Genomic DNA, 27,747 nt, shown 5'->3' on the forward strand with positions numbered 1-27,747 from the left:
CTTTCTCGTTTTGCAGATGAAGGGAATAGAACTCGGAGAGGTTAAGAACTTTCTCCAGGGCCACATGGCCTAGAAAGGGGTTAGCTGGTTCTCCAACCCAGGTCTGTCCTTCTCTGATGCCCTTATTTGAACATGTCATCTCTCTCGAAGCAATCACAGCATATAGACAAAGGTGCTTCTACGTTAGAGGGATATGGAAGAGAAAAAAGGTGTGGGAGCTGTGGTGTGGTAGGTGACAAGTGGCCCTGGGGGATTCCAGGGTTCCCGTGGATACTGGAATGCAAATGGAGCACCTTGGATGAGACCCCGCAGATAATGGGAGATAGTGGGATGTGCTTCCTCACTTAGATGCTCACTGCAGGCCTCACAGGCCTGCCTCCAGCCCCGTCCCCCACCTTACCTAAGGAAGGACTGGAGGGGAGGGAGACACACGAAGCTGTGAGGCCGGAGCAGTGACACCTCACTGCTCACCAGGCATGACGGCTGCCAAAGTTTGGGCATTTCAGCGTTCAAATATAGTTTTAAAGTTACTCCAGAATATTTGGCTAAGAGAAGAGTATGATGAACCCTACCACCAAGAGAAACCAAATCATTTGAAAGGCAAATACATGTATTTGTAAACATAGCATTTTATTAACAAAATGTTTACACCCTTCTTACAATACAACAAATTTTGTAGTGATTTTGCATGTTATACTCTATAAAAGTTCATCATCGAATATCCAAGCTAAAACGATATAGTTTTAAAAGTATGCCAAATCTACCACCGTCTGCAAACTACCTACTACCAGCAATAAGTACAAAAAGAAAAGTCTTATTAACAAAAATCAAAAGATCTAGTTTTCGTTTGTCAGCATCTACAAACAATACAGACATCATATGGTTTACATGTAGACTTAGGTCCAGCCCAAGGTAAAGACTGCAAAAATAAAGTCTTTGACATCCACACGAGCTTGGCCAACCCCATTACAATATTCCATCACAGGTGATTAAGCGATGCGTCATGCAGTGAAGCCACGGCTATAAATTTGGGCTGTTTATAGTGCTACAAAGCGGCCTAAACTGTAAGCAACTTAATGGTATTTTTTTTTTTTTTCCAGAATAGATGCTATCATAAAAAGGCACAAATATCTTACTCCTTGCATCGGGTCTTGAAAAGGCATGACATTCTTAGGAGAAATAAGGATTGCTGGTACGACAGCTTAGCTTTTATTTATTTATTTGTAAATGTCTAGGCTCATCTCCACAGCTGCTTCTCTTCCAAGACTTTAAACTTGTGTTTTTTACATACTTTAACAGGTGCTCTGTCGCACATCGAGCAACGTCCTGACGCTTAAACTCTCTCATCACCGACTCTGAAACCCCTTCTGTCAGTCATGTTGCCACCGACAGCCAGGGCTGCCTGTTTCCTCGCTGGGAAGAGGGGAGCTCCTCACCTAAAATTAGCCTTTGCATTTTCCGACAGCGCTCACGGGTGGTGACTCCACCGCTGCCGCCTTGGAAGGCGGGGTGGGAAGGGATGTCACACGCACTGAGGGGGCTGGTGCTGTGCGTCTTTAAGGGAGAGTCCACGGCAAAATGAGAAGAAGAGAAATAAGGCAAGGAGGCTGTTTCGATCACAGAGAAGGCAAGACATCAATTCTTAAGAAGGTCAGAGGCATGATTGACAATTATGTGAATGACTCATAAGGTGAAATGATGCAAAGACTGAGCAGGATGAGAGTAAAAAAAGAAAAATCTTTTCCAGGCCAATACAGCTCTGTCTACACGAGACAACAAATGGTTTAAAAATAGAGCCACCAATCAGTTGCTCTGACTAGCCAGCTGCCGATAACTCCCTCCGCCTGCACCGAATCGACCCGTCACTCTGACATCACGTGCATGGCCCATATTAAGAAAAAGTTCCATAAACTATGTAATAACCTCCTATGCAAAGTCAGCAGAGGTACACAAACTTCAGCCTTGCTTTCAACATTTTTCAGGGGGTAACACTGACTATTTAAGCACAAATTTGATGGAAAAATGGATAAGGGACAAATGACAGGAGAACGAGGCCCCGAGGTGAAGTCACCGGCTGCCACAGGCCGGACAATGTTCCCGACTGGGCTCTGGACTCGCCGTGGGGAAGGAGGTGTGCTCCGCTTCTCCACAACCTGACTGAAGAGGTCATGGGAGTTTCCTGGGCAATTTCAGTTCTGAGCAAAGACTATCGGCCCTCCGTGCAATCTGCTATTTTAAAGATGATTTTCTTCACAGTACTGCATTAGACAATCTGCTTCCAGAAACGATGAAATGTTCCTGAATCAAGAAGTGGCATCAAAACCAGCATGTTTTGTTTCTGTTGAGTGATTAAGGAGAACATTAAGATCTACAGTTTAAAAATACCAATTAAAGAAGGTTTTTTCAAACGACCATTACTATCTTAGGGTTTCCCATTAATTAGCTGAATTCTGGGCACTTGAATTCCTGTTCATGGAAAGCTACCCAGAATTTGGTTTGCTTCATTTATGAAGCGTTTTGATGAGATTCTGGGCACCATACAGATTTGAAAACGAGCTAGCAATAAACTAAATACTTTTTTTCTTAAATTTGTTACGACTCCATGGTTTTAATTCAGTATCTGCTGATGACACATCCTCATCTTACTATTTAAAATGTTCAACGTAATAAAAGGAGAAGATGGAAGGTTTAAAATTTTTCTTTTTACTAAACTTCTGAATCCTTTTGTTTTGAAGCCAAAAATATCCTAGCATCTATAATTGATTATACTCTAAAAGGAAAGAACACAGATATTAGTTATTTCTGATGGTGCAGACCATCAAATTAAAGTTGATCTATGCTACTGGAAAGTCCTTCTAGATTTGGAAAGTAAATCATTTTCCTATATACTCAGAGCATCCTGAAGGACAAACCGAGAAATATGGGGATTCTTGGTTTTATTTATTCACTTTCTTCATTATGTCTAATGAAACTTCATCATGCCAGGTCTCCCTTATCATTCTCTTAGATTGAAAAAGTGGAGGCTCCTGAAAAATGTAATACCCTTCTAATATTTTTTAGACTTTCATTTGCACATAAAACAGGACAAATGCCCCAGAATTCCATTAATGTTTCTCGCAAATCAGATAATCAAATTGCCCGGATTTCTATTACTGGAAGTCAAGACAAGTAACTCTGCTGTCAAGAGAAATTGGCAGAGGTCGTTTCTTCCACGCCTAGACTAGATTTTCACCCGACCTCCCTTTTCTAAAACTATGCAGTATAATGTGTATCTCCTGGACAGATCTGTTCCTTGGACTGGATTTATTTTTTTATTTTTTATGATTGTGCTGCAGGAGTTAAGTCTCCTAAGCATCATCTTGAATCGCTGAACTTCTCATGCATCAAGCTAATTGAAGGCAGGCATATATAGTCATAGCTTGATTCTTAAAAGTACATTCCACTTCTTCTTTAAAAATACATTAACCGTTAAGAGGTAGACTCTCCCTTGAAGTCAAACAGTAAACAGAAGTCATGCTGCTAGTCCCTTTAAAACAAATTTAAATGAGGAAGAGTTTTCTACAAGTTTACACCATCTAGCTTATCGTGGTCATTAACTTTCATCATAGAGTCAGGAAGAACATTTACAGATTACAGAGTTGAGAGAAGAGAGCCAGCCTGAGCGTGTGGGCTGTCATCCCCCCTACAACGTTTTAAAGCAGGTACCTCGTAGATACCAGAGTTAAGGGACTCTCGGTAACTTTTCCTCAGAAGGAGAGGATTCTCTCACTACTTAGAGAGACAGGCTCTTGCAAAGACATCTGAATGTGCAGGGGCTCATGTGTCATATATAACATACTGTGAACCTATATCTTATACAACCATGAGGCCATGAATCATGTTCTCAGCGTGTTCTGAACAAAATGAGTGGAAAAGAAGGCTTGTAAGAATTTATATAACCTCTTTTTTGCAACTCACCCACAGACTATAAAAGATGCATCTAACAGTGAACAAATGCCTTTTCAAGTCCTGAGGCTGACATGCCAATTAGTGCAGCGTAATCTGAATCAAACCTGTCCATTTTAACACACTGCCGAGAAGGTACCGAGATTCTGGTTTGACATCTCCAGGAAAGCCATGGAGCAGTTATCTAAAGGACATTTTCATTACTACATCTCCCAGAGCTTAATTTAGAAGGTCTCCTAGACCTGTTTTCCTTCTTAAGGGGGGAGAGTGTGTGAGAGAGAGAGAGGGACATAGAGAAAGAGAGAGAAAACAAGACTTAAAGAGGAGTTCTAAAATTATGTGTGGCCTTGCCTTCCTTTTATATACTTAAAAAATAATGAAAAATTATCGCCTTGAGAAGGGCAACAGCCCACTCCATGGAGGAGGTCAAGCCTCTAATACAAAAGGCTCCGTCCTTCGGATACAGGAGGCATCCGCTTCAAACAAAATCATAAATGGGCAAGAAGGAAGTGTGTTATTTTAAAGGGACTCACTCTCTCAGCTGCTATGCGTAGCACTTATCCTGCCTGTGGCAGAAAAGCAGGTGATGGAGGTTTCATTTGGAACCAGAAGGGCTTGCAATAGGTACTTCTCCCTAATCACTTCTTTAAGAGAGTTTAAAATGAAGGACACTTAATCATACTCTTACTTTATGTTCTTTTAATCACCAAATGATGGTTAATTAGTTATCATAGAATCGGAAAAACACTTGTGTGAAAGGAGAGTTCTGGAGGCTGATGGTTTGTAGGACTGGGCACCTGCAAAGAGCTCATTTCAATTTCTCTGAGAGGAATCAATATACACTTGCAGCTAATTAATGATTTTTCTCTTTTCAATCCCCAAAGTTTTTTAAGATGGTCCTTTGTCAGAAGGGAACTAAAAGGATTTTTTATAGATGGGCTGTGTCTCAATTCCTTTGAAATCTAGCTTTTTCCCCTAAGAAATGACTGAGAATATATGACATGTGGATTAGATCACTGCCTGGCCAGGTTGCTAATCCTAAACGCATTCAAAGTAAAACACTGTTTCTGCCATCAACATCCACCTTTGCAGCACACAAGTGAACAAAACAAATGGAAACATTTCCCCCTATTTTCCTGGGGTACGGATCACATGGATCTGAGATGACAATGTGCTGCTGCTAGTGGTAAGGAGACGCTACATGAGCAGCAGGGTCTCGCTGATTCCTGAGACAGTCTGAGGAAAACGAGGGCACAAGAGAAGAGGCCCCAGTACGTGGGAAGAAAGCACCGTTGCACGAGCCACCTGTCATTCATTCTGGGCCTAAAACACGTGGCCAGAACCAAACAGAAGCCCTCGCTACAAACAGGGAGGAGCGTGAGAAGTCGTGAATAGAGAACAGCTACGGAAGGCCTGAAGAGATGGCCTGTTTTGGTCTAAACACAGTGACCGTGGGGACAGGCTGAGAGGCAGGCGGACGCCTCACCAGTACGAGGAGGCACGGAAGCACGCGGCCTTCCCCGGGCACCCAGTCACCAGGGAATCATTGACAGTGGCGACAGGTTTGGTGGGAAAACTGTGAAGGTCACAGATGTGCGTCATCTTTTGGTGAAATAAGACAGAAAGGGCCGCCCATGTACCGCCTCTGCCTCTTCGTTAGTGAGTCAAGCAACCTTTGTTTTTTATTTTGTTTGTTGTCGTGGAGATAGAGGCCCAGCAGTGGGAATGTCAGGGACACACCAGGGCTGTGGCAGCCAGATGCCCTGATCCATCTGCATGTATAGGAAAGGAATTTCAACCCCCTTCAGGTGTCAAGAGCCCACCCTTAGAATCGTGTGTTTTCTTCTACAGCTTGCTCATTTCACAGTGGGAAGGAAGCAAGATGCTAGGAGGATATAGAGTACGCATGTATTTTAAACAAAACGTTAGAATTTTCCCTAACTACATTCCTTCCATATGATTTCAGTAAGAGAATAAATAATTTCAAATGCTTAAGATATACACCAGGGAAAAGGGAATCGCTTTTTACTTAATCTGAGTTATAATTTTCCCATTAAAATCTACCCATATCAAGTGGGGGGCACAGGGAAATAACAATTATTTTTAAAAGTTTCAACTGTTCAGTTTAAGGATAGCTCTGAAAACACAATTTAGTTTGAAATTCAAGCTGTTTCATTTCCTATTTAATCTTGTAAATTTCCTTCCCTTACAATACTCAGGTTGGAAGGGTGCCAAATTAGACCAGGCGCAAATTGTCACCAACTTCACTTCAGTGCTTTATTTTTAGATTATATTAAAAACCTCATTAGGCTCCCTGAGGGAAAGAGTGTTAACCACTAACAGAGGCAGGGGAATATAGGAAACGGAAAGATAAGCTGAATTGTTAACAAGGAAAGCTCGCTGGAAACACTTGTCTGAGGTCGCTGTAAATGCTAAAAGAAACTTATTTCCAAGACCAGGTGAAATGACTTGAACTTGGAGCTTAATCTTTTACCCCCAGGCTAGGAAGGGCTAGTCAGGCTTGTCAAAGTGGCATATGTCTTTATTATGATTTCCAGATGGGATCTGGAAGGGAGGGGTGGGTGGGTGGAAGGCAAGGCAGAGACATCTTTAAAGACTGTAAGCCAAGTGCTCGGTGCTCTCGCACAACATAAATGTGCGTCAGAGCCTCCCTTGAATGGGCTGAGAGGTGGGTGGGCACACAAGACACTGGCTGCAAGATTAAATGGAGTGTTGGGTGAAACATAGAATTTATTAATGTATTTACATAATTTATAATCTTTAAGCAATGGTCTCATAAATATAGACTACAACTTTACATATGCTAAGCAACAGATAACTGTTTTCCCCACCAAAATATCTGGGTTAAATAAAAAATTGACAGCATTTACACCACTTTCTTTACTCTCTTCTTCCTCTTTTTTAAACCACTGCTAGTCAGTTCCAACATATGCAATTCAATTTACTCCAGGCAGCTTCTCTACCGCCACCATCTTGATCATGAGAGCTTATTTCAAAAGGTGCCAATAATGTGTTTTGTGACACATACAGGATGAGGTCGGAATGCAAACCTCGGGTGAGCAATGCATCTGCTGTTACTGTTATTAATTTACTGTACATATCATGGGCTAAAGTATTCAATGAAAAGTGCTTTGGAGATGGTGGGGACGGAGTCATTTCCATCAGTCCTATAAATAACCCATTTTAGCTCCCAATAATAATTGCCATCCCTCCACTTATGATCACCTACCACATTTTAAATGATACGATTCCCTATAACAGTGGTAACGGGAAACCAAGGAAATTACAATCTCTGCAAGGTCTTTTTTCCCTCAAGAACCACGAAAGTGCTAATTTTCCCTTTACAAATGTTACATAAAATCTTGATTACAAAACTACTCAACAATTTAATCCTACCATCCATACAATTACATGTTCCTTTTCAGCAAGGTCAAAAGCCAATGATGCAGTCCCTTTGCACACCAGCCTCGTTACACAATGGAGGTCCGCAGTCTGAAATGTAACTGCTGCAGCCTCCAAAGAGGAAGCAGAACTGGCCAATTTCTCTGAATCCTTTTTGCACGAAGATGACCCAAACCGGTGAGGCGAAACCTGGCGGCAGGGACCCCAGCCCTCCTGTTAACTTTCTGGACCACCTACTTAATCATCAAGTCTGGGAGGCTGAGGCTCGGTCAGCAGCAGCTTCGCTGCGGCTCGGAAGGCTGTCTCCGGAGCTTGAAGCCCTTACCGCCAGATGGCGGGTTGGCGTCAGCGGACGGAATTCTTCGACCTAGATGGAGAGGAGAAGAGGGAAGGGAATGAGCTTTAACTTTCCAAATCTGTTCATTCTCAGATGCAACAATTGTCCAGGTGTAATTTGACAGGTTTCACTAAGATAAGAGTTGAACAAATTTTCAATCTGGGAATAATTTTCAATTTTACAGAAAAGTTGCAAAGATAATGTAGAGATAGTTGCTATACAGCTCTCACTGAGACATTCATATCTCACATTCCTATGGAATATTTGTGAACAAAGAATTCCACATTGGTGCATTGCTAACTAAGGTCCAGGCTTTGTAACGATGATGTCAGTTTTTCTACTAATGTTGTTTCTGTTTCAGGGATATCCTAAACAAGGATATCACATTGTATTTAGTAAAAATTTTTTTAAATAAAAAGAAATTACATGTCAACAAAACATTCTGAGTAGGGAGTATATGTACCTTGGTAAACAAAAGTCCATCAGAACACACCTGTCACTCTGCCTTGGGGCAAAGCCACCATCCAGAGCAGATGTGCATAGACACGTACAGGACACACTCCTCCTCAACCTGGTCCCCTCCGTAAGCCCCAAGAGGAGCACAGGGTTGTGCTGCTGTCCACCTTGCAGCTTCCACTGAATGTATTCTGGGGGCTGTTCCACTGCGGTACTATGTCTAATGGCTCTATGGTACTGCACTGCATGGATGTACCCTAATTTATTTAACCATTCCCCTGTTGATGGATATTTAGTTTGTTTCCAACATTGTGATGGTATTAACAACAATGTAAAAAATATCTCTGTGAATGCATGTGTAAGATAAATTAACAGGAGTGGAAGAACTGGGTCACGCTCTTCTACTCCTGGGTATTTATCTGACACATACACCATATTCCCAGGGTCTATTCTAGCACAAATGCAAGAAGGACGTGCAATTTAAATTTTGACAGATGCTGCCAAATTGCTCTCTGAAGAGGCTGTGCCACTCTGTTCTCCTACCAACAATGCATGAGAATGAACAGGTTTCACTTTACTGCTCCATGAAGCATAATGTCAATTTCAGGAGAAACCTTAAATCACCATCCACCTACCCACCCTGTAACACAAGGGTTGCATCCAGGCACAAAGGCCTTCCAGACGCCCTCCCACTTCCTAGCTCTCTCCAACACCTCCCACACTAAAATCAGTCAGGAGCCAGAAGCACGTTACTTATTTGCTTACAGAGAGCTGTCCCTTGAATTAGACCTGAAGCTCTTCGAGAGAAAAGGTCCTGTCTCTCCATCTTTATTTCTGGCATCTATATTTAGCACAGTACTGGGCACTGAGGTATTCTGAAAGCTTGGAATGAACAGATACCTGCATCTTCTGGCATTAACAAGGCTGAAGAAATGGAACTTGCCAATTCTCAGGTCCTTGGGTTTCCAAGTCTGGAGCCACCAATATGTTGAGTGGCCTGCAAATCCAGGTGGGTAGTACACAGCATGGCGCATGCTGTCTACACTTGAATATGTCCCCCACAATGTCCTACGACTACTTTCCAAATGCCTGTAAGATACTGCTGTGAATAAACTGCAAATTTACTTAAAAGATTTACTGAAGCTTGTCACACATTTCTAGTGAATGGATCATGGAAAGCGAGCTGGTATTACAGTGCTCTCTCTGAAATAGCCTTGGAAGAAAGCAGAGGAGAACATCTTTATGACCTGGGAATAGACCATGATCTCTTAAACAGGAGCTGAAAAGTGATAACCATAAAGGGAAATACAGATAAATTGGATTATATCAAGATTAAAAACCTTAGCTCTGTGAAACAGTTGATTCATAAATGGAGGTCAAGCCACACAGATCTTTCCAATACATAATCAATGAGGGACTCCTATCCAAAATAAACTATAAAAACTATAAACATAATTAAGAAAAAGGCAGGTAGCCCAACAGGAAAATAGGCAAAGTTCACAAAAGAGATACCCAGATATGGTCCTGTAAAAATAAATACCTAGAAAGGGGCTTAACTTCATTAACTATATAGATCATAAATGCAGATCAAGACTTACACTGCAGAGATGGAGTGACCGGGGTTCCATATACCACTGGTATGAGTGTCTGCTGGTGTAATCACTTTGAAGACTGGCTGCAAACCCCCCTACCGAACACCTGCATGCCCAGTGACTCAGTGATTCTTTTTCCGGGTATAAAGAGACCTAACAAACATGTGTACACAGAGTGTGCACACTGGATACGAAGTGAATGCTCACAGAGGCACTATTTGCCATAGCTCTGAACTGTGAGAGCAACTGCACTCACATACGGATTAACAGGATGGAGAACTACCCTGTGGATATTCTACTCGCCCTCCCCCTCTCAGTGATGAGAGTGAGCCAGGCAATGATATGGATAAATCTAACAAATGTGACATAGAGCTAAAGAAGTCAGACACAAAAGAGTACGTACAGTATGTTTTAGAAAAAATATAAAATATAAAAACAGGGAAAACAAATCTGAAAAGCTAGCCAGTGGTTCCTGGGGTGGGGGCTCCTGGGGTACTGCTGGGTTTCCATCCGAGTGCTGATTATAGGAGTAGACCCAGTTTGTGAAAATTCCTTGAGTTTTATAGTTCTAAGCACCCTTCTGTACGTATATTAGACTTCAATAAAAAGTCAGCAAGCCAGGCACTGTGCTAATATAATTTTACAACACCCAGTAAACAATAAGCTCAATTTACATCTCTCTAAATTTTTCTAATCTTTGTGAATATATATATATTTTATTTTTCCACAGTTAAAATGAGTATGTCCATGCTAGTTTTTATATAGGAATTATCATTGCTGGCATAACTCACTACCTTCCTGTTTTTAACACCGCTAGAGTAAAGAACACTTAAAAAACAGCAATAATTTTGGCATACTCCCAATACCACGCACTTAGATATTTTAGCTTGAACTGAAAAATTCCCGACTAGCCTCATGTTGCCTTTCAAGCATGCATCTGGGGGACTGTTCTTTACAATCTAGGAAGACAACAGACATCTTGACTACAGATGCTACAGGAAAGGGACTGGACGAGAGGCTGTGGGCCAGCAAGCTAGTGGCCCCATATGGTGGCAGATGGGCTTGGTAGGCTTGCATAGTGCTTTGAAAATGTCTGAATGGCCAAATCTAAACAATGGGACATATTACATAAAATCTAGAATTCTGAACAAACTAAAATCATCAAAAAATAAAGATAAAAATAACCCCAGTAATCGGGCAACAAAGGACCTAGAGTCCACTGTGACCCCACCTACTGAAGGAGGGCCTGCATGTGCCAGCTGCTGGGGTCACCAGGGCTTTCTGCAACTCCCATCTCCCACTGCTGTTGGGCTCATCCCTGCCTGGCCTGGTAGGTGCTGGACTTAGTGCTTCCTCCTCTACACAATAGCCAAGTGAGCCTCTGGCTTCAGTCGTCTCTGACCTCACCCAGTGGATGGATCTGAATGAGTTCACTGTGCCCCGTCAGCTTTGTCCTGTTCTCTACCTGGAAGTCTGACACGTCAGGTTAACAGGGATCCCAGGTCTCTACACAGCCTGCTCTGTCCCATCTCAGCTCCAACATCACCTGTTTAGTGAGGCCGTCCCGGACCACTCCTTCACTTTATCCCACATTATTTTTTTTTCCTATTGCTGCATGTCATCTGAAGGGATCTTGCTTGTCTTTGTGCTCACTGCCTGTCTGTGAAGTTGAATGTGTGCTGCAGGAGAGCAGGGGCCGCGCCAGTCTTGCTCACCATGGTCTCCCCTGAGCCTGGAACCATTCTCAATAAATATTTTGATGAATTTGAATGAAATGCATAAACACAGATACAATCTGTAGAGGATCCCAAAGGGATGCAGCAGCCTCCTTCCATCTAGCAGCATCACGTTAACACTTCCGGAAATGAGAGGGGGAGGGGTGGAAAGAGGGGCCTTACTTTCTACTTGCCTGCCATTAATTTTGGGGGGTTTTCTTACCATGGTGTCACACTTGAATTTCATTTCCCTTTATTGTTCATTTTTGATGACTTCGGATGACTAACTGAAACACATTTCAAGAGAGACCGAGGGAGAGGTGGCAGGGTCTAGGACCTCAAGGCCCTTCGCACTGTTCACTCAGGAGTGACAGTCTTGGAGATGGAGGGGGGCGGTCACCAGGCGGCAGCTCTCCAGCAATTAGAAAGTGAGCTGAAACCCGGCTGCCACTCCTCCTCTAGCTTGTCCCGCTGAGAGCAATGTCAGAGACCAGACTACTCTGTGCAGAGGGAATTCTCCCTCGCTGTGTAATTTGGAATTAAGGTGCTCAGCAAAGAGAAAACCCACAGGGCACAGAGATACTCACTAATTTCTATAAAGAGTTCATTTATGTTTATCGCATTTTTCGCACTGGTCTCCACAAAAATCGCATGGATGGAGTCAGCGTAGTCCTTGGCATCTCTCTCCATGACTTCTCTGGAAGGCAACAATAGCAAATCAGAAATTCTGTCCATCAAGAACTTAACGTTATCCCCACCTACCCAGTAATTAGCCAGACTCGTGATGATAAAGGATGTCGAGAATGGCTAGCGACCAAGCCCTGATACGTGGTCCTCTCAATTATACCACTTCTCTGGTTACACAGCATGAAACAGAACTCAGCACTACTAGCGATGCATCCGTCTGATGGAATGATCACAGAATGGCGAGGGTTTCTTTGCCCACAGAAGTCAAGCCCTTGCTTTGGGAATCATGGAAGTGGAAACTGCCAGTAAATGTGTTTCTCTTTAAAGTATGTATGTTTTCCCCATTCAAGCACCCGATGTCATGGGAACTGGGGGGCTGCCCTCATCTCAGATAATGTCAAGGATGATGTAACCACTGTTTACATAAATCACACACCTGTCTCTGTCTCTCTCTCGCTCATCTAATCAGCCCCAAATGTCTGAACTCTTAATTTTTGTTTGAAACTTCAGGACTCCAACTAAACGAAAAGGAATTTTTCAATGTCGGAGATAAAATAAAAGCAAGATACTTATACTGGATATTGCTCAGGAAGAAAGGGAACACATAATCAGCACTGTAATCGCCTGGTCTTCTAACGCACCTGACGTCGATAAGATCACACTTATTCCCAGCAATAGCAACGACGATGTTGGGCGGGCCGTGCTGCCGGAGCTCTTTCACCCAGTTCTTCAGTGTTGAAAATGTCTCCTGAAACACAAAACAGGAAAGCGACTGGAGGCCAAAGGAGCCAGGAGAGAGCTTTCAAAACAGCCGAAGGCAAATGGAAAGGCTTACTTCTTTTGTGATGTCGTAAACAATGATGGCTGCAGCAGACCCTCGATAGTACATCGGCGCTAAGGCACGAAACTGCAGAGAAGGGGAAACAGAAATTTGGGAGAGGGGGTTAAAGATGTTTCTCACCAGACTTTTAGGCCCCAGAGCTCTGCACAAAAGGTAATCTTTTTCTTAAGCCCGAGAAGATGACGTGATGCTGCAGCAGAGGAAGCGGTCATTACCAAAGGCAAGAAACTTTTCACGTAACGCTGACGGTCTCTCAGAAGATAGTTTACAATACAGTTTTATAGGAATTAAATATGGTGCTATAAACAATTGTTTCTGCTAAAAAGGCTTTCTAATTGAACTTGATGTTATAATTCCCGAATTCATTTGTTCAATAGTCCTTTAAACTTTGGCTTCCCAAACTATCAAGGAGATAAAAATAATGCTGTAAATAGTTCTCCAGAGAAGTGGCTGCATTTGGGTGCCATAAAGATAAGCCTGTAATCTAAATGCTGATTGTACCACAGAAATGAGCACACATTTACATTCGCTACTTGGAGGAGTCTGTAGCTCGCTTGATATCCGCACATGTGGCAATTCCCAAATGCGGGTACAAATTTCCTTTCATTTACATGAATTTCACTTTGTGGACATGGCCCCTGCCCACCCACCGGCCCATACCCTACCTGAGGCAGTGAGGGGAGGGGGGGGAGGGGAGGCAGAGAGGCAGAGGGATAACTGCAGGGCTGTCAGCAGGCCACCTCTCCTAATGAGTGTGAGATAGAAAGTGGAGAACGTACGTGAGGCTCTTGACCCAGTTGATGCCGATCCTGGGCAGCCTGCTCAGTGGACACAGGAAGTTTACCTGTACTTGATCTTTGTCTCAGAGCCTGATGTGAAACCTGACCCCTACGGCTGACATGGTATCATGGTAGTCTCATCCTGCTTCTCTGTTCTGGTGGCTGACCCCGAAGTACAGGGACCTGCTGTCAGAGGTGAGCATCTGGCGTACAGTCCCATTCACACACAGGGTTATGGATTCTGCAACTTCTTATCCAAAGAGCTTAACCTTTGGCTTTAAACTTTTAAGGTGACTTTTGTAAAAGACAGTGAAATTATGACTGTAAACTCCATGAGGGAAGACAGCATGTCTGCTTAGTGTATACCATTTTATTTCTGGAGCTGCCTGGTGCCTGGCACTGCAGGTAAGCAAGAATTGGTAAATATAAGGACTTTTTAAGTATGATGTGATGTTAAACTAAATGCCAGACCAGACGTCCACATTTATGAAGCTTTCCTACTCTTTGTGAGAAAAATCTCTGCCACTGGGGTGAAAGCCAGATAACTTCCAACAAAATGTTAAGTTTGAGAGAGAGAGAATGACAAAACTAAAGACTGTAAAGCAAGAAAGCACTACAGAATAGGAAACGTTATTAGATGGAGAAGACTCTGGACTGACTTCCATGGGCTGAAGGTTGGTAGGAGCACGCAGAGAACATAATGGATATGGTATTAGCTTTCCTTTCCCTTCCCTTCCTTCACTCCATTCATTAATTCATTTGTATTTACATACAGTGGACACACAATGTTATCTTAGTTTCAGGTGTACAACACGGTGATTGGGCAAGTCTCTATGTTATGCTGTTTCTTTGTAAGTATGGCTATCAATCTGTCCCCATCCATCACAATTACAATACGACCAACCACATTCCTTGTGCTGCACCTTCCACCCTTGTGACTTATTCATTCCATACCTGGGAGCCTGTACCCCCACCTTCCCCTTCACGCATTTTGCCCAACTCCCTACCCCATTCCCTCTGGCAACCACCAGTTTGTTCTCTGTAGTTATCGGTCTATTTCTTTTTCATTTGTTTTTTGATTCCACATATGAGTGAAACCCCCATACGGCATTTATCTTTCTCTGACTTCTTTCATTTAGCATTATACCCTCTAGCTCCATCACGTTGTTGCCGATGGCAACACCTCATTTTTTTTTTATGGCTGAGAAATATTCCATTATACATATGTACACACACACACACACCCATACACACGCCACACCTTTATCCATTCATCTTTTGATGGACACTGGGCTGCTTCCATATTCTTGGCTATTGTAAATAATGCTGCAATAAACAAAGGTGCATCTATCGTTTTTGAATTAATGTTTTCATTTTCTTTGGGTAAATACCTAGCAGTGTGAATTACGGGATCATATGGTAGTTCTATTTTTAATTTTTTGAGAAACTCCCATACTATTTTCCTTGGTAGCCGTACCAATATACATTCTGACCACAGTGCAGGAGGGTTCCCTTTTCTCTGCATCCTTACTAACACTGGTTTCTTGTCTTTGTTTTGTTTTTTAAGTAGGCTCCACGCCCAATGAGGGGCTGGAACTCATGACCCTGAGGTCAAGAGTCAGATGCCTAACTGACTGAGCCATCCAGGCGCCCCTCTTGTCTTTCTGATACTTGCATTCTGACAGGTGTGAGGTGATATCTCTTCGTGGTTTTGATTTGTTTCCCTAGTGTTCGGTGATGTCAAGCATCTTTCCATATGTCTCATCTGTATGTCTTCTATGGAAAAATGTCTATTCAGTTCCTCTGCTCATTTAAAAATCAGATTATTTGTTGTTGCTGTTTTTTGGGTACTGAGTTGTAGAAGTTCTTTACATATTTTGAGTATTAACCCCTTACCGGATATATAGTTTTTAGCTTTCTTTTTTGATATATTATAATGGCAACATACTTTACAAGGTTGTTGGGATTTTGGTTTTCTTCAGCATTTAAATTTGTAAGGTAAAATTCATGTAGAGAAATGCAAAGATCTTAAGTTAGATAGAAGGTCTTAAGTTCTGATAAAATGACTAATGTGTATGTATATATCCATGTAAACACCATCCTACCAATATATAAAATATTCCTATCAGTACAGAAGGTTCCTTAATTCCCCTCTTATCATGCCCCTTTATTCTTGATAATCACTTGTTTTTGTCTTTTCAAAAAGATTTTATTTATTTATTCATGAGAGATAGAGAGAGAGAGAGAGAGAGAGAGAGGCAGAGACACAGGCAGAGGGAGAAGCAGGCTCCATGCAGGGACTCCGATGTGGGACTCGATCCCGGGACTCCAGGATCACGCCCTGCATGGAAGGCAGGTGCTAGACCACTGAGTCACCCAGGCGTCCCTCACTGTTTTACATTTGTTCCATTAAAAAAAAAAAAAAAAAAGAAAATCCTGTTTTTCCTTTCCTCCCTCTTTTGCATCAACTGAGTATTTTTTAGCATTCAATTTTAATATATTAATTTGCTCACTAGTTTTTAAGCTATCCCTTCTTGTATTTTTAAGTGGTTCCTCTTGTAACTACAATATACATTTTTTTTCTCATAGCCCCACTTAAGAGTTTAAAGTGCACCACCTCACATAAAATATCACAACGTTGCAAGAGTCTAATTTTTCCCCACTGTCTTCTGTGCTGGTGTCAAGTATTTAAAATCTACATATATTGTAAGCCATATAATCCAATGTTAGCATTTTTACATTAACTGCCAGTAAATAAGAAGAAAAAGAGCTAGATTTTCCTATTTACCACCTCTAGCAGTTCTTATCCTTCCTATGGATAACAGTGACTGCCCAGTGTGCTTCCCTTTGACCTGAAAAACTTTTTGGGGCTGCTGCTGCATCCTCTTAGCTTTTGTTCTTCTAAAAAGGTCATTCCTTGGTCTTTATATATGAAAGCTAATTTTGGCAGATTGACATCTTTCTGCTTTCAGCACTTTCAAGAGACTTGCGGTCCTAGGCTTCCAGCCTGCGCCATGTCTGTGAGGAGCTGGGGACGACGTGCACTGCTGTTCCCTGTGCACAGTATGTCCATTATCTCTCTGCTGCTCTCAAGGTTTTCCTCTTTTGCTTTGGTTTCCAGCTATCTGTGTGGCTTTCTTTGTACTTACAGGTTTGCTAGAACTTCTTGGATTTGTGAGTTGATGTGTTTCACCAAATTTGGGAAGTTTTCTTGAACCGTCCTTTTTTTTTTTTTTTTTTTTTTTTAATTTTATTTATTTATGATAGTCATACAGAGAGAAAGAGAGAGAGGCAGAGACACAGGCAGAGGGAGAAGCAGGCTCCATGCGCCGGGAGCCTGATGTGGGATTCGATCCCGGGTCTCCAGGATCGCGCCCTGGGCCAAAGGCAGGCACCAAACCGCTGCGCCACCCAGGGATCCCTTGAACCGTCCTTTTATTCTCTTTCCCTTCTCTCTTCACAATTCCAGGCCTCTAATTACACATGTCAAGTTGTTGGGATCTGTCCCCATTTCCCACTCTCTCTGTTCTTCTGGCTGGCTAATTTGTTTTGCCAGCCATCCAAGGGACTTTTCATCAGTACTGCAGTTGTCAGCTTTAGTGTTTCCAACTGTTCGATCATTAGTTTCCATTCTGTGTGAGGTTCCCCCCCTACAGTTAAGTTGGTAAGACTACTTTTTCCTTGAAGTCCGAGTGTATTTAAATGATCTGGCTTCTATGATCTTCTCTAAGGAGTGTGAAAACCTTGGACAATCACCCTGAGATGGGTTTTACACGTGGTAAGGAGTGGGCCTGCTTGTCCACTTGTCATTCTGGGCCATGATCTCTGCCTGTCAGGCCTGGCCCTTCTGGGGTGTCATGGGAAGTCCAAACAGGTTAGCCACCTGCTCCAGTGAGGCAGGACTGGACTGCAGCTCCAAACTCTGCTTGTCCTGGAATGAGCAGCAGCTGACTCTCTGCTCTATGTTGTCGCTGCTCTAGCTGTTGTTCTTCTGCTGTGTACTTGCAACAGGCAGTCAGGCAGAGGCCTGAAGGGAATTTATAAGTAGATTTTGGAGCTTTCTTCCTTGTTGGATCCATCTTTTCTGGGATTTGCTCTCTTTCCCCCTCAGCTGCTGTAGCATCATCAAACTTTGTCCTCAAATACCACAAGGTAAAAACCAGGGCTTTCTGCCTGAGTCCTAGCTACACTGTGTGGCCTGGACTAGAGAGTGCCTTTGGGGAAAAATCTATAAAAACGTCGAGTCTCACCCACTGTAATTCCCTTTGCAGTCCCTGACTGTATTTGGCAGTGCCTTCGGAGAGTTGTTTTTTAATGTTTTTGTCCAGGGCTTGCATGTAATTGTTACCTCTGGGAGGGTTAGTCCCTTACAAGCCACTCTGCCATTATTGACACTGAAACTCTTTCTATGACCTTTTGGTGTAGAGAAAGAAAGTGGCTCCTTAAAAGGGAGACTCAAAGGATATCAGGACACCTCTGTTCCAAATCTGTCTCTAGATCAAGGTTGGCAAAAACTTTTCTGGGAAGGGCCACGCAGTAAATATTTTAGGATTTATGGGTTATATCATCTCTCTCTCAACTATTCAACTCCACTACTGAAGAGTGAAAGTTGCTCCAGACAATGTGTAAATAACTGTGGCTCTGTTCCAATAAAACTTTATTTATAAAAACAGGCAGCAGGCTGCATTTGGCTGACAGACCAGAGCGTCAACTCCAGCTCCAGATGATACTCTATCCCAGGTTTTCCTGATTTTTAACATGAGAACAATTTCTTACATGACAACTGAGTTCGTGCCTTCCTGGTGCTCTGACCTCTGCAAATGGTCATCAGGAGAAACTATGTGAAGATTCATGTACCTACACCTAAGGACTGGATGCAATATCTATTAGATTTTAGTTAAGAAGCTTTCTTGTCATGTATTTGAAATGTTCTTGTTCCATTTATGGTATATTTATGGTATCTGCGGTGCTCATTTGTCCATGGTGCTGGGTCCATCTCCATGCTACTGCAGGAGTCCCTATTAGTGAAGGATGATTGGTGAATGCATTTGTTTAGGATAGCAAACAGGGACAAAAAGATCTGACAAAGGCACTCTCTTGAGAAAATAAACTGAAATTATGAGAACCAGTTTCATTTCAGGTGTCTTGGTAGCACAGTCAGTTACGCACCTGCCTTCATTTCAGGTCATGATCTCAGGGTCCTGGGACCAAGCTGCTTACTGGGCTTCTCCCTCTCCTTCTCCTCTCCCTCTGCTGCTCCCCCTACTTGTACTCGCTATCTCTCTCTCTGTCAAATAAGTAAGTAAATAAGTAAAATCTTAAAAAAAAAAAAGTTTCATTTCCTCTGATGTTAGGGAAAAAAAAATTAGGTTTATTATTGCAACCAGGAGCTAGTTTCCTGAATGAACACTGAATCGAAGTTGATTGAGGACCTGACTGTGATTCTTCTGATGAAACTATACGCTAGCACAATACGATGTCTATCTTTCATTTCATGCTTGACTCTCCTATCGGATCACAGAAAAGGAATTTTTACAAAACTATTTGAGGACTCCATCGGTTTTTCCTAGGCAGCTCAACTCTTTGGTCCACAAATCGCTATCTTCTGAAACACTTATATCATCATCCTGATCAGTATTTTCCCCTTCATTTAACAAGATCCCTTACCATCAGTGGCTTTGCATGACATTTGTTAAGTTCTCCAAAATCACTTTCATTGACTTAATGGAATCAATTTGCAAATCAATTGCAACTGGACCATCAGAAAGACAATCCACCTGCCAAAACCATAGACAGCAGAGGATGGAGGGTCAAATGGGGAGGATGTTTGGAATGGTCAGTTCATCAGAAAGGATTCTCACTTTATGACGCCTTTTGGTTCTACGATGAATCTCACCACTGTAGGGAACTTAACAATACATGTGCAAATACTAGAAATTATCATTTGAGGCATGCAATACTCACATGGTAATAGTAGAGGATCTGTCCTTCCTTATCTGTGCAAAAGTAGGGCTGGCAATCAATTGACCAAAGTCCACTGACATCAATACTGTGTGCCAGGGGCTGAGAGCACAGACATGGATACAGTCCCTGCCTGCCTGCAAAGAGCTCACAGTCTAACAGCAGACAGACAAGTAAGGAAACAGGAGACAATCTCTTGGATGGGGGCAATCAAAGACTGTGTAGGATACAAAGAAATGCTCTGAAGAGTTCATTCACTGACTGGCCTGACCAGCATCTGAGCATCAGTGCTTTGTCAGGCCCTGTGCTGGGCAACAGGAATACAGCAGTCAACAAGACACTGGTTCCAGTTCTTGTCAATCAAGTGCAGGAGACAGATCATCTAATTACAACTTGTAATGAGGATCCTGAGGAAAATGAATAGGAGGCAGTGATGGAGAATGCACTGGAGCCCTGCTTCAGGCAGGGGGATTAGGGAAAATGCTGAGGGTGTATCACTGAACCTGAGACTCAAAGGTTGGGAAGGAGCCAGCTGGCCATGCTCTGAGCAGGGGGAAGAGAGGGAGTTCCAGGAGAAGAAACAATGTACATGAACGCTCAGAGTCAAGGACCTTGGAGAGGCAAGGACCTTGGGGCATTGGAGGAACTGAATGGAAGCCACTGGGCTGGAACTCAGTGGGTGAGAGGGAGGATGAGCCAGGATGGCAAACAGAGGCGAAAAGGCAGAGCAGGCCGTGCAGGGCTTTGCAGGCCACAGTTCAGACCTTGGCTACTACAGGAGCAGTGGGAAGGCACTGAAGGGTATTAGGCAGGAAGACAGTGGCATTGGATTTTTGTCTTCAGAAGATCCCTCCAGGTCCTGTGAGAAGTGAAGCAGGGTGGCAGGCTGGGAAGAGGGAAGTTGGGGACCAATGAAAAGGCTACAGGGACCCTCTGTGGGTCACAGGTAGCTGAAAGCAGAGTGCTGGCAGTGGAGGTGGAGGGAGGTGAACATATCTGATGTAATTTAGAAGATACAGCTGGGGGGCACGCTGATAGAACAAATGTGAGGGGCAGAGAAGGGAGGAATTACAGGTCATCTCCAGACTCAGACTTGAGCAAAGGGGCAAATGGCAAAGCAGTGGCTTCTCTGAACATAGTAGGGATGGTTAGGAAAGGCTGCCCGAAGGTGACATTAGAGGTGAATTTTGAAGGCTACACATGAGTTTTCTATGTTCAAGTGGGAGGGAGGGCATTCCGACTAGAGGGAACAGTACACAGGCATCAAGGTGAGGCTGTATGGCATGCTGGAGAACTGTAAGCAGTTTGGTCCAAAAAGATAAAGTGGTGGAAAGCAAAAACAGTCTGGCAGAGTCAGGTCATAAATGCTTTGCCCAGGGCAAATTGGCAGTCAGAACAAGCTCACAGATTTGTCCTGCATGAGGCTCAGCATTTCAAAGAATGTGGGGTCAGCTATCAGATGTGCTGCCTCTCTCAAAGCTGTGCTTGGCCAGGTTGGATGCAGACTCCTGCCCTGCGACAGCTGGCTTGGATTGGGTGCTCAGCAGCCGGGGCTCTTCTCCTGAAGGTCTCCAATGCATGGGGTTGCACTAGGTGGTCCTCCCGACTCCTGCCTGCCTGCTGTTCCCTATGCTAGCCCCTGGCTAAGTGACTGTGCTTCAGGTAGGGATGAGGGAGATCTGCATCTCAGAGCAACTATCCCTGGTGCAGAATCAATTAGGAGTGGGGAAAGAAGAGGCAGGCAGACCAGCTAATTACAAAACTTAAAAGAATTCTGCTATTACAGTAGCAGTAAGGGAGAGGTGTGAAGCCTTGTATTATTCTTTTTTTATGTTCTAGAGAAAAAGAGATGCTCTACATCACTGTGTATACTAGGACAGGCTCTGATTCAAAGTATAATGGAGTCTGTATTATAGCATGATTCTTTATGATGAGGGTTTTGCTGTATCATCAAATATATGGGAGGGGGTAATTGAAAGTTGGGATTCAGTGAAAGGTACATATATTACTGGTATGAAGAGCCACAGGCGTTCTCAGCTAATAGGACAGACGCCAAGGCTGTATCTATAGATATATTCACAGAGACTATGAGAAGCAGCACTTGTGAAGGATGGAAGAGTGATGGTTAGCAAAAGGTCTAGCTGTCCTAAATACTCCATCCTAGATGCACAACACAAACAAAGTAGGAGGAATGGGGAATGGGAGATTAAACAGACATATCTGAGATGAGTAATTGGAGCAGGGCATGACATCCGGTGTTAAAACAAAACAAAACACACACACACCCAGAAGAAATCAAACAGAGCAAACTTAAGACGTTAAATCTGTACAAATGTATGGTGTCTACTTCTAGGACAACAGTAATGGCTTGTTTTGTCTTCCTCCATTTGTCTGTGATGATTCTTGTCAGATTTTATACCATACACAGTATCTATGCTGTCTTAGATAAGACCGTGATGACAGACTATTTCTCCTGATTACTTCTGGTATACTTTTAAGAGCTTACGATAGCACTGTGCATCCATCAGATGTTCTGTTTTGATAGTACTGTTTGAAAACAAAATTAAACAGCCGCTGAATAATGGGGTGGCTGCCAGACACACCTCGACAGGGAAATCAGACGTCGGGCTGAGAGGGAAAATGAGGCGGCAGGAAGTGTCTGTTCCCTTCCCTACCTCCTCACCCCTTGTCTGATGCAGGTGGGCCTCACCAAATCCCACTCTGCACTAGGATGCCATGGCCCAGGCCCCACCTCTGGTTCGGGCTCTTCCTTAAGCAGATAACCATCTCAGACAATTTTATCATCAGGCATTTATTAAGTACCTATTGCTCGGCTCTGTGTTAGCTCATCCATTTCACTTAAATCTCAAACTTCATATGCTGTAAAGTTCCCTCTTTAGCTTTTAAAAGGCAGCTATAAATGAGATGTGCTTAACTCTCCCTTTCTACCACTAATTCTTTTATATCTTTGCTAGAGGATGGAGCCCCAAAGTACACACAATGCTCTGAGCGGGATTTTATCAGCCCTGTTAGTCAGCATTTACTTTAAGACACTAAAAAGTATAAAAGTGCCCTCAGTGCTCATTATCACTTTCTCCATCAGTGGACTTTGTGGCTCTAATTGAAAAGAAAAAGGCTGGCCTATGCAAATGGAAATAAATGTGTCTCTGGTGCACGGAAGAGAAGTGAGTAACGTGAGATGACAGGGACATTGACAGTCGGGTGGGAGCTTTAATGTGGGCCTCGGAAAAACACACAGTAAATTAAAGGGCGACTTACTCGTTCTTGTCCAGCTGTATCCCAGATTAGGAATTTATGTAGCTCATTTTGGTACTGGACAGTCTTGGTCATAAAAGATGCCCTATAAAGAGAGACCTAAATGATCAGAACACAGTTATTTAAAGCACGATGCCAGCCCCAGTTGGAAATATCACTTAGACTTAATGCTCGAACTCCCGCTCCACCCTATCTCCTAATTGTGGTCTTCTCTCTGGAGTATTTATGGGATGCTCAGATGCTGGCTGCATACTCTGGGTCAAAATAAAGCATCTGCCCAGAAGAGGTCTTTGGTTTGTGATGCCCTAAGTTCCTTTTCAAAAGAACCAAGAAATAATTTGGTAATCCAGACATCAGCTTCCCTTGTAAAATACACAGAAGCGGTTATTTAAAAAGATGGTATCATGGGAAAATTTTCTAAAAAACCTGTGTGTCCAGGAAATGAGGGCACTAGTAAAACATACTGGGCCACTGGGGTTTGTTCTCCCCCGTTCCCAAAACACATGGACATATAAGTAGCAGAATAAGAGGGAGTGTAACACTAGAGTTAATAAAATTAAGATGCCAGACAAGAAGCAGGAAGATGGCTTCTTCTTCTACTGAGCAACAATGCCCTCAGTAACCAGCGTCTCAGGAACAGAACAGCTCTCAGCTGACCTGACATGCCACATCAGCCCTCCCTGCCTGACTGTTCCCCCAACAGGGAAAGGAAGGATGGTGTGCAGGTCATCACTCTGAGGGACTGCTCTGCCCAGAGGCCTCTGAAGGTTCCTATCATTTGGGGTTCTTTTACTTTCTGGAGAATGTGTGAGGAGCCATGGTGGCTCAGAGCATGTGCCTGGAATGAAGGGGCTCCTGGACACAGGTTCCAAGTCCTGGGGGGCTGGGATCCAAAGCTATCTTCCGCCCCTACTTAGGCACAAAGCTCCCTCCTGGGAAGTCCTCCATCCCCCAGGCTCCTCTATGCATCTCCCAGACTCCGTCCCCCAGGCTCCTCTATGCTGCTCAGGAACCCAGAGATTGACTATGCTTTCTTTGGTGCCAGATAACCAGCCTTATGGCGCCAAGGGCCGAATTGTACTCTTGGAATCATACCCTAATCATCTTAATCGGAACATGAACTCAATGGCTAGGCATTTTCAAATATGCTGGATGTCGGAAGTATTTTTTGAGATTCAACTACTTGTGCAAGTTCTTCAAGAAAGTACAGGCTAAAATCCACAGAACGACTTGCTGAAAAAAATCACTGAGCTTAGATAAGTATCAGAATCCTTAGCTGTAAAAACTTAAAACTCTGATACAATGAATTCCCAACAATATTTATATCAATTTGTGGTTTAGCAAGCAGCCTCCTGTGATGAGCAAGGGACAATGGGCTGGGATGCAAGATCACATTTATTGGATAGGTACTATTTACTGGATATTTATTTAGTGGAAATTTACCCCTTGGTATCCTTACTAAAGTGCTTTATGCATAGAAGGTGCTCGATAAATGGTTATTGTATCAAGAACTTCTGGCGACCCACCAGGATTAAATCAGGATGTGCAACCTGATTTCTCACTTAAGAAAGATCTGAGCATTCAAAAAGCCTTGTTTATTGTGAGGATTAAGTGATATGATGTATACAGAAGTGCTTTGTAAATTGTAAAGCACTAAACCTATACAAGGTATTATTATTAGTATTTAAAGGCAGCTCCAGGAAATGTTTTAGTTTACACTTTGCAATTAGTCCTAAAAGCTTACAACTCAACTCTCCATCAATTATGGCTGTGGTGTTACATTTAAGAGTGACAACAGGCGTCCAATAGAGGCCTATTAACAGAGCCAATGCATCCAACACATCCATTTTGGCTGCTCAAAGAGCAAAAGAAGAAATATGCTTCAAGCAGACAAAAAGCTGAGAAAGGTATATGCAACAATTAAAAGGAAATGTTTCATTCCAGGATCAGAATTCACTGAAGTTCAAGCTACCTGCCAACCATTTCTCCTTTAATGAACACACAGATTCATTACACAGACAGGAGAAAGACATACAAAATGGCAGCTGTAATGCAATGTAAGTATCTTAAAGATTAAAGCCAACCTCCTGTCTGACCTGAGACCATCCCTCCGGCTATTTGCCATCATCACTCTCAATGTGCTTCCTTCTTGTGTACGCTGAGCTCTGATGAGCCCAAAGCTCTTTACTTGGGTCTTCTTGGGTCCACATCTCTTGGCTTCTTGTACTTTACCCCAGCATCACTTGCCCACACTGCCGGTTCCATAAGAATCTTGTCTGTCCTTCTGTCTTGACCACCCAGAAAGGCCCCATGCAGCCTCTGCACCTGCTTCTCCTCTACTGGTGGGGTGGCTGCCTTGCTGGAGGAAAGCCATGAAGCTGTGTGGACCAGTGTGAAGACTGTCCTTTGTAAGCTGGGCCACCTTTTAGGCCTCTTGTTCCACACAACAATCACTCCTAATTTTTCCTATGACTTCTTTCCAGCCCCCCACCACTTCCTACTGCCCTTGTTTTTGGGGCAGCTGCTTGGTTCAACCTTCTCAGAGACAAGAAGGGACAAAAGCCCTCAGGCCCCCAACACATTCCCCAGTCAACCCTCCCAACTGGAGGATAAACACACTGCCCTTCACACTGGCTGTGATTTCCACTCTTCCAACTTCAGTGGAGTCCGAGAGGTCTTTTCCATCACGCTGCATGATTGTGATCCAGCACACCCTGTCTGGGCCACCACAATCATCACGGTCTTCTGCTCCCAGTCTCAAATCCTTCCAACTGTTCCTCCTCCTGCCTTTACACTGACTGTTCCTTTTCCTTGAATGCTTTCCCGCTGGCTTACCCATGGCTAAATGCTTCTCATTCTTTCAGTTTTAGTTCAATTGCCAGTAATCAGAGGGAGCAGTGCACCCAAACCAGGCGGCTTCCCACTTCAACTCCACTCTGCAAACTGCACACCATCCTGTTTTGTCTTCAGGACACCTACTATCATTATCTGTACACAATGTCTGGTTGGCTTGTTTGTGTGTTTTTCATTTACCTGTCTAACCCATGGAGAATGTAAGCTCCATGAAGGCAGGGACCTTGTTGTACTTCTTCCTCTGTCACTGGGGTATCTTCCTTATCTCCCTTCTCTGTGCTCCTCTAGATCTCTGACAGAACATTTTACCATGTTCCCATAGACTACTTTGCTTTCCCTTACTTCAACAGTGCCAGGGCATCTTGGTCAAGCACTTCCCGAAGCACAGAGTGAGAAGTGCTTTGGAAGTGCAGGTGACCCTGGCTCTTCAACTGCAGCCAGGTGAGTGGCCTCTTGGACATGAGGAATGTGGTTCAACAAGCATGGGAAATCCTTCCTGCCCACTCCTGCCCAGCCACCAGCTCTTAGCCTCTCTGTTAGCCAAAGGGCAAGAGGCAATACTGGGCAGCTGCAGCCAAGAGCTTCTGTGTCCCTCCATCACTGGGACCTCTGGAATTCTGTTAGAGAAGCAGCTGTGGCACTTCGTGGGCTCTCTTGGCTGCTGGCTCATGTGCTGAGTCTGTACCCCAGCTCAGGTGGCCACAGGGAGATGACTGCAACCTGCCTCACCCCCCCTTCCCTCCCCTGAGGACCACAAACACCTCTTTATTACAACAAGCATCTCTGTTGATTTTTGAGAGTTGGAAATCTTGGCCTATCACACCGTAAGAACTATTTCCTCCTCTTCAGACTTTGGATTGGGTCAGTCTATGCAGTGCTAATTCTTGGACTTAGGGCCAGACACTGGAGGGGGTGTTGCCCATGTCTCCCCCAGGTGATCCCTACATGACTCACCTGGATGAATCCCTTCCCAAGATACACATTTTTATCTGTTGAGGACAGTACTTTAGTAAATCTGATTGACTTTAGCTGAACTATATACCAGTACTTCAATCCCAGTACTTCATCACCATCTCACACTTACATGGTAAAGACAGGGCTCTTCCACACCGCCCCCCCCAACAGTCCCAAACTCCACATTCTTAATCAGAACATTATGCCTGCCTTCCACAGAAGAGGCTGGTCTGCAACTATTCTTTGTCCTTTGTTACTTGTATCCAGTTTTGTAGAACTGTCTGGTTCTTCATATTATATTTGATCTACACTTGAACCTCAATCCCTGAAATAAATTCATAAATTGGACGCTAATCTTTGAGCAGGACTACTACAATTTGTCCCTCCCATTGTCACTCGAGCTCCAGGATCGCTTCTTTAGCGTTCAAGTTAAATGATGCGGAGGGTATGATAACTTCAATATCTTGCTTTTTGAAAAACAGGCAATGGCTTCCTGCCATCCAAATGATACATTTTTATTTTCCAGCCTGCCATTTACTTGTCTGATAACCTTATTTTTCACTACTAAACCATCTCTCTTCACTCTGCTAGGCAGATCTTATTACCTCTTTAATCTAAAATCCCCACTAGCATTATTTCCTAAAGCTAGAATGCCTTTCATATACTTCTCCATTTTTCACAACATTCTAAAAATATGACTTCCATGCACGCTAAGTAGTCCTGATCTTTGGTCAGAGTACGTGTTCCCAATGAAAATACTTGCCACAAGGTGTTTTAAAAGTGTCTTTTCTTTAACTGTAGTAGACTTGGTTAGCTCTCTCAGAACACAGGTGTGCCCTACCACCACATTCTAGCACCTCACTTGGCTGCAAACCCTTTTCTTGGAATGGCACATGGGATGCTATCATCTCTACGATGCTATGTGGTG

The 27,747-nt window shown here is 43.4% G+C and overlaps 1 protein-coding gene across 2 annotated transcripts in view; it reads right to left on the bottom strand.

Annotated features, from left to right (window-relative positions):
* Window positions 1–609: 609 nt before the first annotated feature.
* Window positions 610–27,747, bottom strand: part of RAB22A (RAB22A, member RAS oncogene family) — a 57,376-nt gene continuing 30,238 nt past the window's right edge. Inside the window, exons 3-8 of one of the 2 annotated variants that reach the window (XM_041732637.1) lie at window positions 23,016–23,097; window positions 12,991–13,062; window positions 12,797–12,903; window positions 12,056–12,165; window positions 7,606–7,735; window positions 610–2,338 (exon numbers count right to left, since the gene is read on the bottom strand). In XM_041732637.1, coding sequence (XP_041588571.1) covers window positions 7,638–7,735; window positions 12,056–12,165; window positions 12,797–12,903; window positions 12,991–13,062; window positions 23,016–23,097 — 469 coding nt within the window. In that variant the 3' untranslated portion in view covers window positions 610–2,338; window positions 7,606–7,637. Of the gene's footprint in view, window positions 7,736–12,055; window positions 12,166–12,796; window positions 12,904–12,990; window positions 13,063–23,015; window positions 23,098–27,747 lie in introns of both variants that reach the window. The other variant, XM_041732636.1, reaches the window with a different exon arrangement.

The sequence above is a fragment of the Vulpes lagopus genome, chromosome 18 (assembly GCF_018345385.1).
Source record: "Vulpes lagopus strain Blue_001 chromosome 18, ASM1834538v1, whole genome shotgun sequence".
Lineage (NCBI taxonomy): Eukaryota > Metazoa > Chordata > Mammalia > Carnivora > Canidae > Vulpes > Vulpes lagopus.